Source organism: Crocodylus siamensis, chromosome 13 (assembly GCF_052110815.1).
Source record: "Crocodylus siamensis isolate JL-2025a chromosome 13, ASM5211081v1, whole genome shotgun sequence".
NCBI classification, from domain to species: Eukaryota; Metazoa; Chordata; order Crocodylia; family Crocodylidae; genus Crocodylus; species Crocodylus siamensis.
In genome coordinates, this window is record NC_143407.1 from 9,234,246 (window position 1) to 9,246,511 (window position 12,266).

Sequence of the window (12,266 nt, forward strand, 5' to 3'; positions counted from 1 at the left end):
GCGAGAGGAAGCCGCAGAGCCCAGGCCCCGCATCCTCCGGCCCTACCGCATGCTCGACACCAGCCCCCGGCTGCCCCCCTAGAGCCACAGGGCAGCAAAGCAGCTCCCCCCACCCTGCTCCAGGCCCCTCCAGCAGCACCATGACCAAGCTGCTGCCTGCGCAGGAGGCCGCCAAGATCTATCACACCAACTACGTGCGCAATGCACGTGCCATGGGGGTGCTGTGGATGCTCTTCACCCTCTGCTTCTCCATCATCATGATGGTGACCTTCATCCAGCCCTACTGGATTGGCGACAGCATTGATACCCCTCAGGCTGGCTACTTCGGCCTCTTCTCCTACTGCATTGGCAATGCTCTCACCGGCGAGCTCATCTGCAAGGGTGGCCCCCTGGACTTCGGCACCATCCCCTCTGGTGCCTTCAAGACAGCCATGTTCTTTGTGGGCATCTCCACTTTCCTCATCATTGGCTGCATCCTCTGCTTCAGCCTCTTCTTCTTCTGCAATGCAGCCACGGTCTACAAAGTCTGTGCCTGGATGCAACTGGCAGCAGGTGAGTGGGGCATAGGGTTTCAGGGAGATACAGCCCTCCTCCCTCCTCATCCTAAGGGATAAACGCATGCGTGGGTGGGAGACTCATCACTGTTTGTATTGCCATCCTGTGTGGAGGTCCCAACAGAGTTCAGAAAATTCTCAGACCTGGGAAAAGCTGCATAAGTAACTTAGAGCCACAGAGTAGAAGAAGGGAAAAAAGCCTCTTTTTCTATTGCATTAATTTAACATTAATGAACAGAGCCAAATGCGTGGAGACAGATCCTGCTGTCCTCTCCATCCAGCAGGCCCTTTATCCTTGCCTCAAGGCTGACATGATTGCCCGGTCAAGAAGGGAGAAGACAGTGTCACAGCCTTGACCTATACAGTCACCGAGCAATCTGCTCTGACACTAAGGGTGCCTCAGACCCCAGGCCCTAACAAAATGGGCTGACCCCTCACTCTTGTTGCACATAAGTAGGTTATAATCTGCTTTGCACAGCAGGCACAGAAAAAAGAGTGTGGAAGGGACTGCAGAAAGCTGCCTCAGACAGCCAACTTCTAAGAGTTCATCTGAATCAAGTTACACTTCAGAGAAACAAAGAATCAGTATTTTATAAATGAGTAGTTGCTTGCAACATGACTGGCACTGTCTGTTTCAGCAGGGTCAGTTGGAGGTGGATCAGGATTTTGCTCCATGATATTTAGCCCAAAGTTTACTTCTTGAAGTTAAGCATCAACTCAGAAAAGCATCAGTTTGGAGGCATAAACGAGGTCAAATAAAGCAACCAGAAGTGCTGCTCACCCAAAGTACCCAAAGCAGAAAACCAAAATCCTTGCATTATTAATAAAATGAGTGAGGAAGGCATAATACAGCCTAACATAAAAATGGGGTTTACTGAACCCTACCAGTTCCCACTCGTCCTCTCATATGAAGTTTTGCTAGCGCAACACTTCTGGGGAAAAAAAAAAAAAATCATCACACTAACTCATTCCTATTTTGGCTCCCTACATTGTGGCGGATACCAGGATGGTTAAAACATCTCATTATGGCTCCAGAAGAATGAGGATGAGTCCTGCTTTTGATTCAATGAAGGCCGTTTCCAGTCAACCTATCTGTAAAAGGCTCTCAGCTCACTAGGGCTGAGTGTCAAGGGTGGCTGGAGATGATGCTGGCCACATCACTCCCTCACATGATGAGGATTGTAGGAAATAGTGCACCTGAACCACGCTCACCCAATGGGCCATTCAGCTTGGGTAGACTTTTAAACTTGGCCTTCTGAGGGATGCACAGAATAAATGAGCTGCACAAATTTAAACGGAAGATGGCATTAAGATTGGCAACGTTAGCTCTTTCCACTACTAGCGTTTCATTAAGTCCACAACTATCACTGCAGAAGACAATGGCTGAAACTTCGGGGGAAAGCTGAGCATGAAGCAAAACCCTAGGGTGCAATTCTGTACATGGCAAAAACCCCTTACTACTTCTAGTAGCATGCAGCCAAGGTCAGAGACATATGACTTGATTAGCTTGCAGCAGCCCTACAATGACTCCCCTCCCACTTTAAAACAGGCATTGATGAGCTAAAGTTGGGGTGTCCACAGGTCAAGCAGATAGTAAAAGTAGCACATATATATTGGCAGAATAACAGAGCTAAGCACATTACAGGTATGGGTGCTGAGGCCTCGGTTTAGGCAGCTCATCAGCAACTAGGGCATGCATCTTTTCAAGACATTAAGAAAAGAATAATGACTCTTTAGGTTCTAACTTACTCAACTTATCTTCAGGTTACTGGACAGAAATATTGGCTAATTAAATCCTGCCAGCAATGCTAATGCTCAGGAGAATGTTACACAACTCAGCTGCATCACTTAAAAGCTATTATAATCCAGTATAATCATCCCAGCCTCCTGAATCATTCATGGTGAAAAGAAAGACTGCATCCTGTTACAGCTCAGCAGAAGACCCTTGCTGGTTAAAATATCATGGAGACAAAGAGAGTTAGGCCAGCTGAAGTGTGGTTTAAGTCCTCTGGAATGGAAGTAGGGTTAAATTTGACCCTTAAATTTTCTGCTAGGAGGAGAGCAGCATTGTGGGATTGCAGCTGGTCTAAAAGGAAGTCCCCCAAGCCAAGATTAAGATAAGAGGCTTGAAAACAACTCAATAGCCCCAGATGTCTGGATAGCAAAAGGCTTCCTATCTCTGAGCTCTGCTGTAGTCATTGCTTATATATGTTTGACTACAAAAATAATATAAAAAGGATTAATAAAGAATGGAGAAGTGCAAGATGCATCAGCCTTCTGCATTGGCTTTATACCCTGGATTAGGAGTCCAGTGAAGACTACATTAACCCCATGGTCATTTGGGCATGCTGTAAAATGTTCACTTCTATGGCTAAAATTCAGCAAAAGCACAAGTTATCTGTTCTTTTGAGAGACCTAACAGTACCATAAGGTCTGGGATGAAGGGAAAATGATGAAGCACTAAGAAATATACGGGAAGTTCCCACTGATATCAGGGTGGTGCTATTAAGACTTCATTTTCCACAAGAACTAAATTAATGCAATTCTGTATTTTGGGGTGGGGAGAGAAATGTTAATCACATTTTAGCCTCTTTAAAAAATAATTAATCTGCTAAACAGAGATACTATTCAGTGCAAGGGGGAAATAAGGCGAGGTAGACATCCTACTCCTGTTATGAGGATGCTGTATTTGTTAGAATGGCTGCATGTGTTCTCTTCCTAGGAAGGAATTAGAATTGATGGCCCTTAACAGGCTCAAGGCAAAGTGGTGGTGAGACAGGAGCCCAGCAGCCAGTAAAAATCTGGAAACCCCTTTTGGAGCAGGGCAATTGCAGGAAGGCTTGATGAAGCTGCTCAGTTGCTGTAAAGCATGCGTCTCACCCCATGCTGGGGATATTAATGCACCCTTCCTTACAACAGCCTGGTTTTGCCTTAAACATAATAAACCCTTCTCACTAGCTTTTCTCTTTTAAGATCTGTGAGCAGACAGACTGGAATGGTAGGGGTTAAGGTCTGTACTCTGTACAGGCGATGCAGAATATTTAAACAGGGTACACTCTTCACACCTCTTTCCAGCATTTATGATCATAAAGGCTTTATTTTAGTGCCTCCTTAGGTTAAAACAGAGCCCAAACCTGTCCCCCTGCATAGATAAAGCAAAGCCAAAATCCATTAACCCCACCTCCCAGCCATCCTACCACAAGCAGAAAACAGGACCAGGCAGGTTACATGCTAGAGCTGGTGGCATTGATAAATGATCTGGACACTGTAGCTCTATTAAACAAAAACAAGGTGGGGGGAAGGAACATCAGGCTGTGTCAAAGAAAGCAGGAGTGATTCCTGCTGTGCTTTGAGACATGCCTCCTTTGAAAACAAACACTGCAGATTTCTTTGCAAAGTGGTTTTACTAGAGCAGATGCACACTCCAGACTTATGCAAGTTAGAAACGGTTGAGGCTACAAGGAAGCAATGATGTTATCTAATCCTCTCCCACCAGCCCCTCCTTTGGCTGTACAAAGACGTTCTCAATAGCCCAGAGTGGCTCAGTCAGTATGAAACATTTCATATCAGGGCTTCTCTCAAGTCTGATGGGAGACAGGTCCACAGTCTAACAGACTCATTACTTGTATTAATACAGGCCTGGGAGGCCCCACCCATTGTGCTAGCACTGTCTAGTCATGCAGTGCATGCACAGGACAGAGTATAACAGAAGCAAACAACATAAAGCATCAGTGAGAGGCAGGATCACTGTCCTTATTTTGCTGGGAGAGAGCAGAGGTAGAGAGACACACTGAGATTTTCAGAAAGGACCAGTGCTTTTGGGTGCTCAGCATGGGACACTTTTAAAGCCTCCAATTTTCAGAAGGCACTTTCTGAAAATACGTATCCTTAAATGTCTTTCAAGTTGAGCAATCAGAATCTGGTCTGGGACTCGAAAGACCTGGGCTCCATTTGTGGCTCTGCCACTGACCTGCTGGCTGACCTTTGGCAAGTTACTCTCTCTTCATGGTTCTGTTGCCCCATCTTTAATATAGGAATAGTAATACTGACCTCTGGTAAGGTGGCCTGAAATCACCGAAAGAGAACTGCCATAAAAGCAGAGCATGATTATTAATCAATCACCTTGAAATTCTCAGCTTAAATGACTTGTCTAAGGTTACAGAGGCAGCCCGTGTCAGGATGGGACATGAACCCTGGCCTCCAGAGTATCTCAACTACAATAGCACACTTTTTCCTCTCCTAACACGTTACACTAATTTAGTTTTCCTCAAAGATAATGCTATCCAAGCACTGTGGACATCTTCTCTTCCTGATCGAATCACCAGCCTCTCTCCCGACTGAGTCACAATCCAGTGGCAGCAGTTAGGCAGTTCTAACTAACCAGCTGCTCAGCGCTCAAAGGCAGGCGCTATCAATGCCTGCCACAAAGACTAGCACCATGGAGAGAGCCACTACCAACCATCAGATTCATTTATCAAGTCTCCATGCCAATGGCAGTGTTGGTCAAGAAAAAAAGCAAACAAGGAATTCCTGCAACACTAGATGGGAAGGCAAGAAGAATAGGTTTAGAGAAGTAACAGGACCATGGTTAAAACACTGGACAGGAATTCAGTTGATCTGGGTTTGGTTCTGTAGTTCTGCCACACGCTTCCTTCCCTGACCCCACGCAAGTAATTGAAGCCGCCAATGCCGGTGTTTGCCATGCCTGTCAATTGAGATATCTGGATAGTCTTTCTTTGTTCTTTCCCTCTTAACGGTCCCTTGTCTTAAGCTGAACGGGAAAAGTAGCCCATTTCTGTGCCTTGTGCACAGAAGGCAGAGGAGCGAGTCACAGAGGGCCATGGGAGGCATATAACAGCGTAGACACCCATTGCTGAATATAGCTCCTCCTGCCTGGGTCCATTAGTGTCCATGGTTTCCTATTTTACTCAACCCCCTTTCTTTTCTTTAGCCCTTGTATTGCAAAGCTTCCTGCCAACGTTTGCTCAAATGCTTTCCTAATACAACTGAAAAGCTTTGGGTTGACACAAAATTAAAGGCAACCCCTGGGAAATTAAGCAGATTGTAAGTATATTCAATAAGCAAGAGTCAGAGCAATGGGTCTATGAACTTGCCTTTAGTCTCAAAGGGTTAAGTAACTGTTGAGCAGTTATTCGTGCAAGGAGTGTCACTGAATTCGATGCCACTGTTTGCATAAATAACCACTTGGAGTGGGGAAAGGCTCCAGAATGTGGACCTTAACAAGATGCACGTGAAGTCTTGTGCCCATGTTTCCCAAAGGGGGAAAAGATAGGTCCATGGTCACGACTAGAAATAGATTTGGTTTCCCTTCTAATATCTGGGATGCAGTCTTTTATTTGACAAGACTTCAGAGACACTCAAGCTGATAAATGCAGCTACTTTCTTAGCCCACACTGCTTTTCAGATGCTCATAGCAGACTATTTCCCATGCAGAGAAATCACTGGTAGTATATTTCGGGGGGACCAATCAGTGTAGGAAAGGACTTGGTTGGATGAGACTGCTTTTGCTTGCATGCTGTAATTATACCAGGATGCATCTCAGATTAAGGAAGTGTTTTCACTCGAAGTGACTCTTCCCTAATCATACCCCATATTCATGGAAGCTGCAGGGGAAAGTAATTAAATGCACTAGAAACCAGTTGGTTCTAAACAAAGAGAAATTGTGCAGAGCCACTAAGGTGCATATATCCTTACTGTTCTCCTCTCCCTAAAGCCATTGAAAAGCCCCTTGCAAATCATTACACAAGAGCACCTGTCAACAGTCCTGGAAACACTGAGGTCTATCAAGTTCCAGGCAACAAAGATAAACATGGGCTGTAGGGATGGTAGGAAAATGCACGTTACTAGAAATGAAGCAGTAGCAGCAGTCTCTTTACACTAGGAAAGATGGTGCTGCTAATACCCATCACCTGATGCAACAGGAATCCGCAGTATATCAAAGCCCAAAAGCTGCCTATATACCTGCTGCAGGGAATCATTTGTTGCGTGTCAAAGCAAAGGAAACATGCCAGATGGAGATAAATTGCTTCTTATTCCAGAGTTCTTAATGTGTTATCATTGCTGTAAAGCATGCAAGAAGTGCCTATGGAGATTTTTAGTTGACTAGATACAGATTTATTATTGGTAGTAGTAAAGTGGAACCTATCTTGGGACTAGGACCCTATACAAACTATCCCCAGTCCCAAGGAAGGAAGGGAAGAGAAATGCAGAGGATTTCTGTAATTCACTCAGCAGGTTGCCACTTAGGTTTTGATTGCAGACGCACAGAAGACTAAAAATTAAACCAACACAGCAGGGACACACAGAAACGTCAGCTGACATTTTAGTGCTTTGAGCTAAACACAGCCTTGAGTTGCTTACAATCTTAGGCCCGTGGCAGACGTCAGAATAATGGCATGATTGGGATCTGAGGAATGTTACATCCCGCTCCAAAAAACATGGATCCCACAATACCAGATGTACATGGCAGGATGAGTAATGTTTGGGATAGGCCATAAAATTCCTCATCTCCAAATCACACCACTGTAGGGCTGCCCCTAACTTGATCTTATGGATCGGGCAGGGTCTTTGTCCTGGACCCTGGAGCTACCCCATGCCCAATCCCACAACATCAGGCTCAGGTATGGGCAACGCTGGATCCCTAGTTCCAGACTCAAAGCTGCTCCAAGTCCCAAACTCAGGCATTGGGCTGGAGGTAGCCCTGAGACCAGAGGCGACTATCAGTAAGTATACTGGCTCCAGAGAGCCTCAGGTCCTGTTCCAGATCTGAGGCTGTGATTGTCAGCATTGGTGGGGCAGCCCTGGCCTGGAACACAAAACATGCCACACATTCAATTTAAGGTGTCACACAAACTAGCCACGAAGATATTCTACATTGTACCTGGAACATCTTTGTTCCTGGTTTGCCATTTTACGTTGCAAGGTGGTTGAATGTTTAGCATATAATTTATGGCACTATATGTTAATTATGCCATAAATGTAACATCTGCCCGAGATCTTAGTTGCCCAGATTTAAACTAGCAGGTGATCATTATACACACATTTGGGCAGCTTGCTGATACCTTTAGCCAAATGGAATGAGGATTAAGAGATGCCCGGCTTTGGGGCAAGAATCCTTCATAATTGTAGAGAACTCCTTCATCCCAAAGCATCAGTCATTTATAAGCTAGCAGCATCTACAGGGTGTGAGGCACCACATAAGCCAGGAATACTGAATCCTATACAACATGCTGTTGGTTACTGCTCTACAGACAGATGCCGAGGTAGACTCTCACAGGCAGAGATGGGAAAAGCATCTAGTAACTCCCTTTTCAAGGCCAACATGCAACAGACACTGCTGAAAAAGGGCATAAAGTGCTTAGGTGGAACATCACTTTGTGATATAGAAAACTGAAAGCTGCCTGGATGGCAAAGAACATTTTGTGAACTAGCACTTCACCCGTTTCAAAAAGAAAAGTGAATGAAGGCCTCCCGCAACTCAAACACTGCACAACACAAAGTAGCTCAGCAGTAGGAATGGATCCAATAACAAGGTCACATATACTCCTAGGGGGAATGGATCTATAAGTGCTTATAGTAATTGATAACTTGGGAGTCATAACTGGAAACCCTTCAGCTGAATAGGCCTAAACTAATCTGGGTACAAGTCTGTTGACTTCACATATATATATATATATATATATATATATATATATATATATATATATATATATATATATATATATATATATATATATATATATATATACACACACACACACACACATACACACCCCCCTGGGCAGATTTTAGCAAACGAACAGCAATACAAACCTTTACTGATCGAACAATCCCAATTCAAACTGGCTTTCAGCTGTTTGGAGGACTCCTCCAGTGACTGTTTAAAAGGACGGTTCCCAGAACAGTTCTTAGTCATGTTTTTAACAGGTCAGCATTGCATATTCATGTAGGAGTGAAAGGATGTTGCCAAGGCAACAAGGTTAATGGAAGATTACACAGCATTTCCTCTTTGGGAGAGAACCATGCTCTTGGCTACAAAGCTCACTCTGCCAGAAATGGTTACGTGCAACAGCCATTCTGGCTTTCCCCTTCTTTACCTTTTATTTGTAGTAGCGCTGTGTTCATTTAAGGTATATGCATTCGGAAAAGATCACAGGTTACAATGAAAATATTAAGCTTAGTATAACAACATTGTACCAATGTAACTATTTTGGATAGGGCTGTAATTATTTAAAAGAAGCAGAATCCTTAAACTACAAAATCCCGAAGTAGGCATGCAGTTATACCAATGTAAGAAGGGCCTTACACAGGCCTGGTATATTCTCCTTCTTGTGGAAGAACTATACTAGTAAGCTTTATATTTATGACTGTCAGCACTGTGGGAAGAGGATATACTACTTTATCTGTAACACATGACAGGTTTAGACAAGCCCCTGGTTATGTATCATAAGGTTTTAGCAAGGTGCGCTCATGCGAACAATACTAGTCCTGAAAGGGTGCAATTATCTTGTACTAACTTTTTTTTCTTGACAGACCAATGACAACTTTTGTCTTAGGGTTGTGGATTTTTCCTCATATTTTTAACCTCTAAGACAGGAGAAAGATAATACCCGATTCAGTGGAATACTAGTATTTTCACTTTGAGAAATGCAAAGCATTTCTTATTGTAAAATGCTATGGAGGGAAGGATTAGTTGGATAGGCAGTTCAGGTGTCCCAAATTACCTAACTGTAGCAGCAGGAGTCTGCGATCACAACTACAATATTCTAGTAATCACATTTAGCACCAACTCTAGACCAGGAAGCATGTTAAGGGTAGGATCTAGGAAGCTTTGATCAGTACCTTCCAGTCAAGGAACTTTAGCGAGAACTTCACTTTAGACAAGAGACCATCTTCTCCATCTCACCATCCATGTAAAACTGAAGCACAGCTGTTTAACTGGCTTTTCTCAAGTTTATTTTGGTAATGACTTGGGCTTTCATATAGCCTACAGTGCATCAGTTGAACTGGTGCTTGTATGCCTGTGAGCAATTACTCCCACAAGTAGCCTTGGTTCTGTTCCAAACACGGACCAGATCCAACACTGAAGCTGAACAGTAAAGCTGTTGCCAACAGTATGCACTGCCCCTGGCAGTGAACACCAAACTGATTAACCATCCCTGTAAAGCTAAATTTTCACATAAAATCTAAAATATGCTGCGATTACTCTACCCGAGACCATTCTTGTTCATCAAAAGTTGTGGAAAGGGAAATGAACTAATTGAATATGAGCCAAGTCACAGCAGCTGTTCGAACTACTCACTCCATTCACGTTATGGTGGACTGCCATCCTGTGCCGTCGTATGCCCTGCAACAACAGTAGTGTTTCTCTCCTTGCAGCTACGGGCCTGATGATAGGTTGCCTAATCTACCCAGATGGTTGGGATTCCAGTGAAGTGAAGCGCATGTGCGGTGAAAAAACAGACAAATACACAATAGGGGCATGCACCATACGCTGGGCCTATATCCTCTGCATCATTGGGATCCTTGACGCCCTCATCCTCTCCTTCCTGGCCTTTGTTTTAGGGAACCGACAGGACCATCTCCTCCCATCTGACTTTAAAGTCGATGGTAAAGGTAACTGAGCCTCTTTGCTCTCTCTCTCTCTCTGGTCACATCTGCCACCCATTATAAGGGCATGCCCAATCCCCTACAAGGCCAAGCCCTGCTATGGTCCACTCGTCCCAGATGCAACATTTTGTGCACATTACAGCAAACTACCATAAAACTGAAAGGCAGGCAAAGGATACAAACAAGGAGAGCAGTCATCCCAATTAAAGGTTTCCCTTCACTAACCAGTTTTGCCAACCATGGTTTTGAGTATCCACGCTTAATTTTCTATATACCATTTTGGCTACCATGGTATAGAGTTTTGAGTAACCCTGGGTTTCCATAGCTGCCTATCAGCCTACCGCCTGCCATTTGCCCATAAGCCCTTTGTCTTGCCAACCACGGGAACTTTCAAGAACCTAACCCCAGCAGTTGGCGAGGGAAAACCTGTATACCCTTATGCTATTAACGTAACTACAATTCTTTGTTTTACAGAAGAGGTCAATGAATGAAGAAGCTGAACGCCACAATAAGCTACCTCGAAGGAACTTACTTCTACACTTACTACACATGCATTTTACATGTCATTTACATGTGGGGATTCCTGAAATGTTAGTGGTGTTGCATTGATTTATGTCATGCCCATTGTTTTAACATGGTGGTGCCTAACTGATCCAGCCAGCTCCACCGGCCCAATCCACCACATGGCTCCCTTTAAGTCCAGAAATTCGGCAGCAGGACAAGTGGCAGCAGCATTAGTTGCCGTGGCTCCAAGAGCCATGGCGATTAACATTGCCACCCACTGCCAAAGCTCCTGTGGGCCAGATGACACAGCTGTGTGCCGTATCTTGTTCACTCCAGCTTTAATTTATGCAATTAGGTGCAAGACAAACCAGCTTTAACTTAACTGACACCGGCAGTTTCAATTCCTTACACAAAAAGGAGTTAAGACTATTTTGATGACTACAGTTTTGCAAAACTGATGGGGGGGGTTTCTCTTTTCCCGAGGGAAAAAACCCAAGAATCTCTTCAGGCAACTATCCAAAACTTGCTCTTTTTCCTTAAGTTTTTTTTACAAAAAATTTTTTATGACAAACTTTCTTGAAAACAGAGGACCCACAGAAATTCTATGCAAGGGACTGCTGTAGGATCACCACTCTCAGAATTTAGTTGGATGGAGACACCCTATGAAGTGAAAAACCACAGCATTTTACAAATACACTATCCAGTGTGTGTCAGGAAAATGTTAGTGATTTTAATTTCCTGTCACTCTCTTTGTACTGCCTTCTTTCAAGAAAAATTCTGCTGAATAAAGACATATTTTAAATGCTTTGATTTTGTATTAGATTCCTTGAGAAACCTATTTCTCCTCTGTTCCCTCTTCTGTCGTCTTGTCTATTTTAGATGATCAGTTTTAAAGCAACCTTGAACAGATTCTCAATTGTTGTCTTTTGAAAGTCCCCCACATAAAGGACAGAATTATTTTACTGGTACATGGACTGGTTTAACAACTGGATTATAGCACTCAGTGAAGACTGCCCTTAAAACCCAACCGGTTCCAAAACTCCTCTACTCAATCCTGAGCCACAGTAAATGCAGACTCTCTCCTAGGGAAGACTTTCTGGCACAAATCTGCCTGCCTCCAGCATGACACAGCAGACAATTCACTTGATTTTCACTAGAACAGATGGCGTCAATCAAAGTCAGCTCATTCACACTCAGTGGATCACCGGACTCAATTAATTTCATTGAACCATCAATTCACATCATACTGATCACCTACCTGCCAGAGTCTTCAGTATAATTCTCCTATATAACCTGAAGAGGCCGCACATTTCTTTTGGTTTTGAAATGTCAAACAGTCCTACCAGATTGACATCCAAAATTGATATGCATTAATATCTACTTTCCTTTGGACTGGATTGTTCTTGTGACTAGAAATCAGGGCAATTCTTAGCAATGGTGCACACTGAACTTCCACATGTTGCTTCTGTTACAATAAAGCCTTTTTGAAAAGCTTAATTAAGATTCCCCACTTCAGGAAGGCAGACAGAAGAAATATAGCAACAAAATGGCAAATTGGAGGGAAAACTCACTATAGAA

At 43.7% G+C, this 12,266-nt stretch overlaps 1 protein-coding gene across 2 annotated transcripts; it reads left to right on the forward strand.

Moving 5' to 3' along the window:
* Positions 1-11,452, forward strand: LHFPL5 (LHFPL tetraspan subfamily member 5). Of its 2 annotated transcripts, XM_090025535.1 has the most exons (3): positions 1-552; positions 9,954-10,190; positions 10,659-11,452. In XM_090025535.1, exons 1-3 carry the CDS (start codon positions 141-143, stop codon positions 10,673-10,675), a joined length of 666 nt encoding a protein of 221 aa, XP_089881661.1. In that variant the 5' UTR covers positions 1-140; the 3' UTR covers positions 10,676-11,452. The 2 variants fall into 2 exon arrangements, with proteins under 2 accessions (XP_089881661.1, XP_089881662.1); XM_090025536.1 differs by lacking the exon at positions 9,954-10,190.
* Positions 11,453-12,266: the final 814 nt, after the last annotated feature.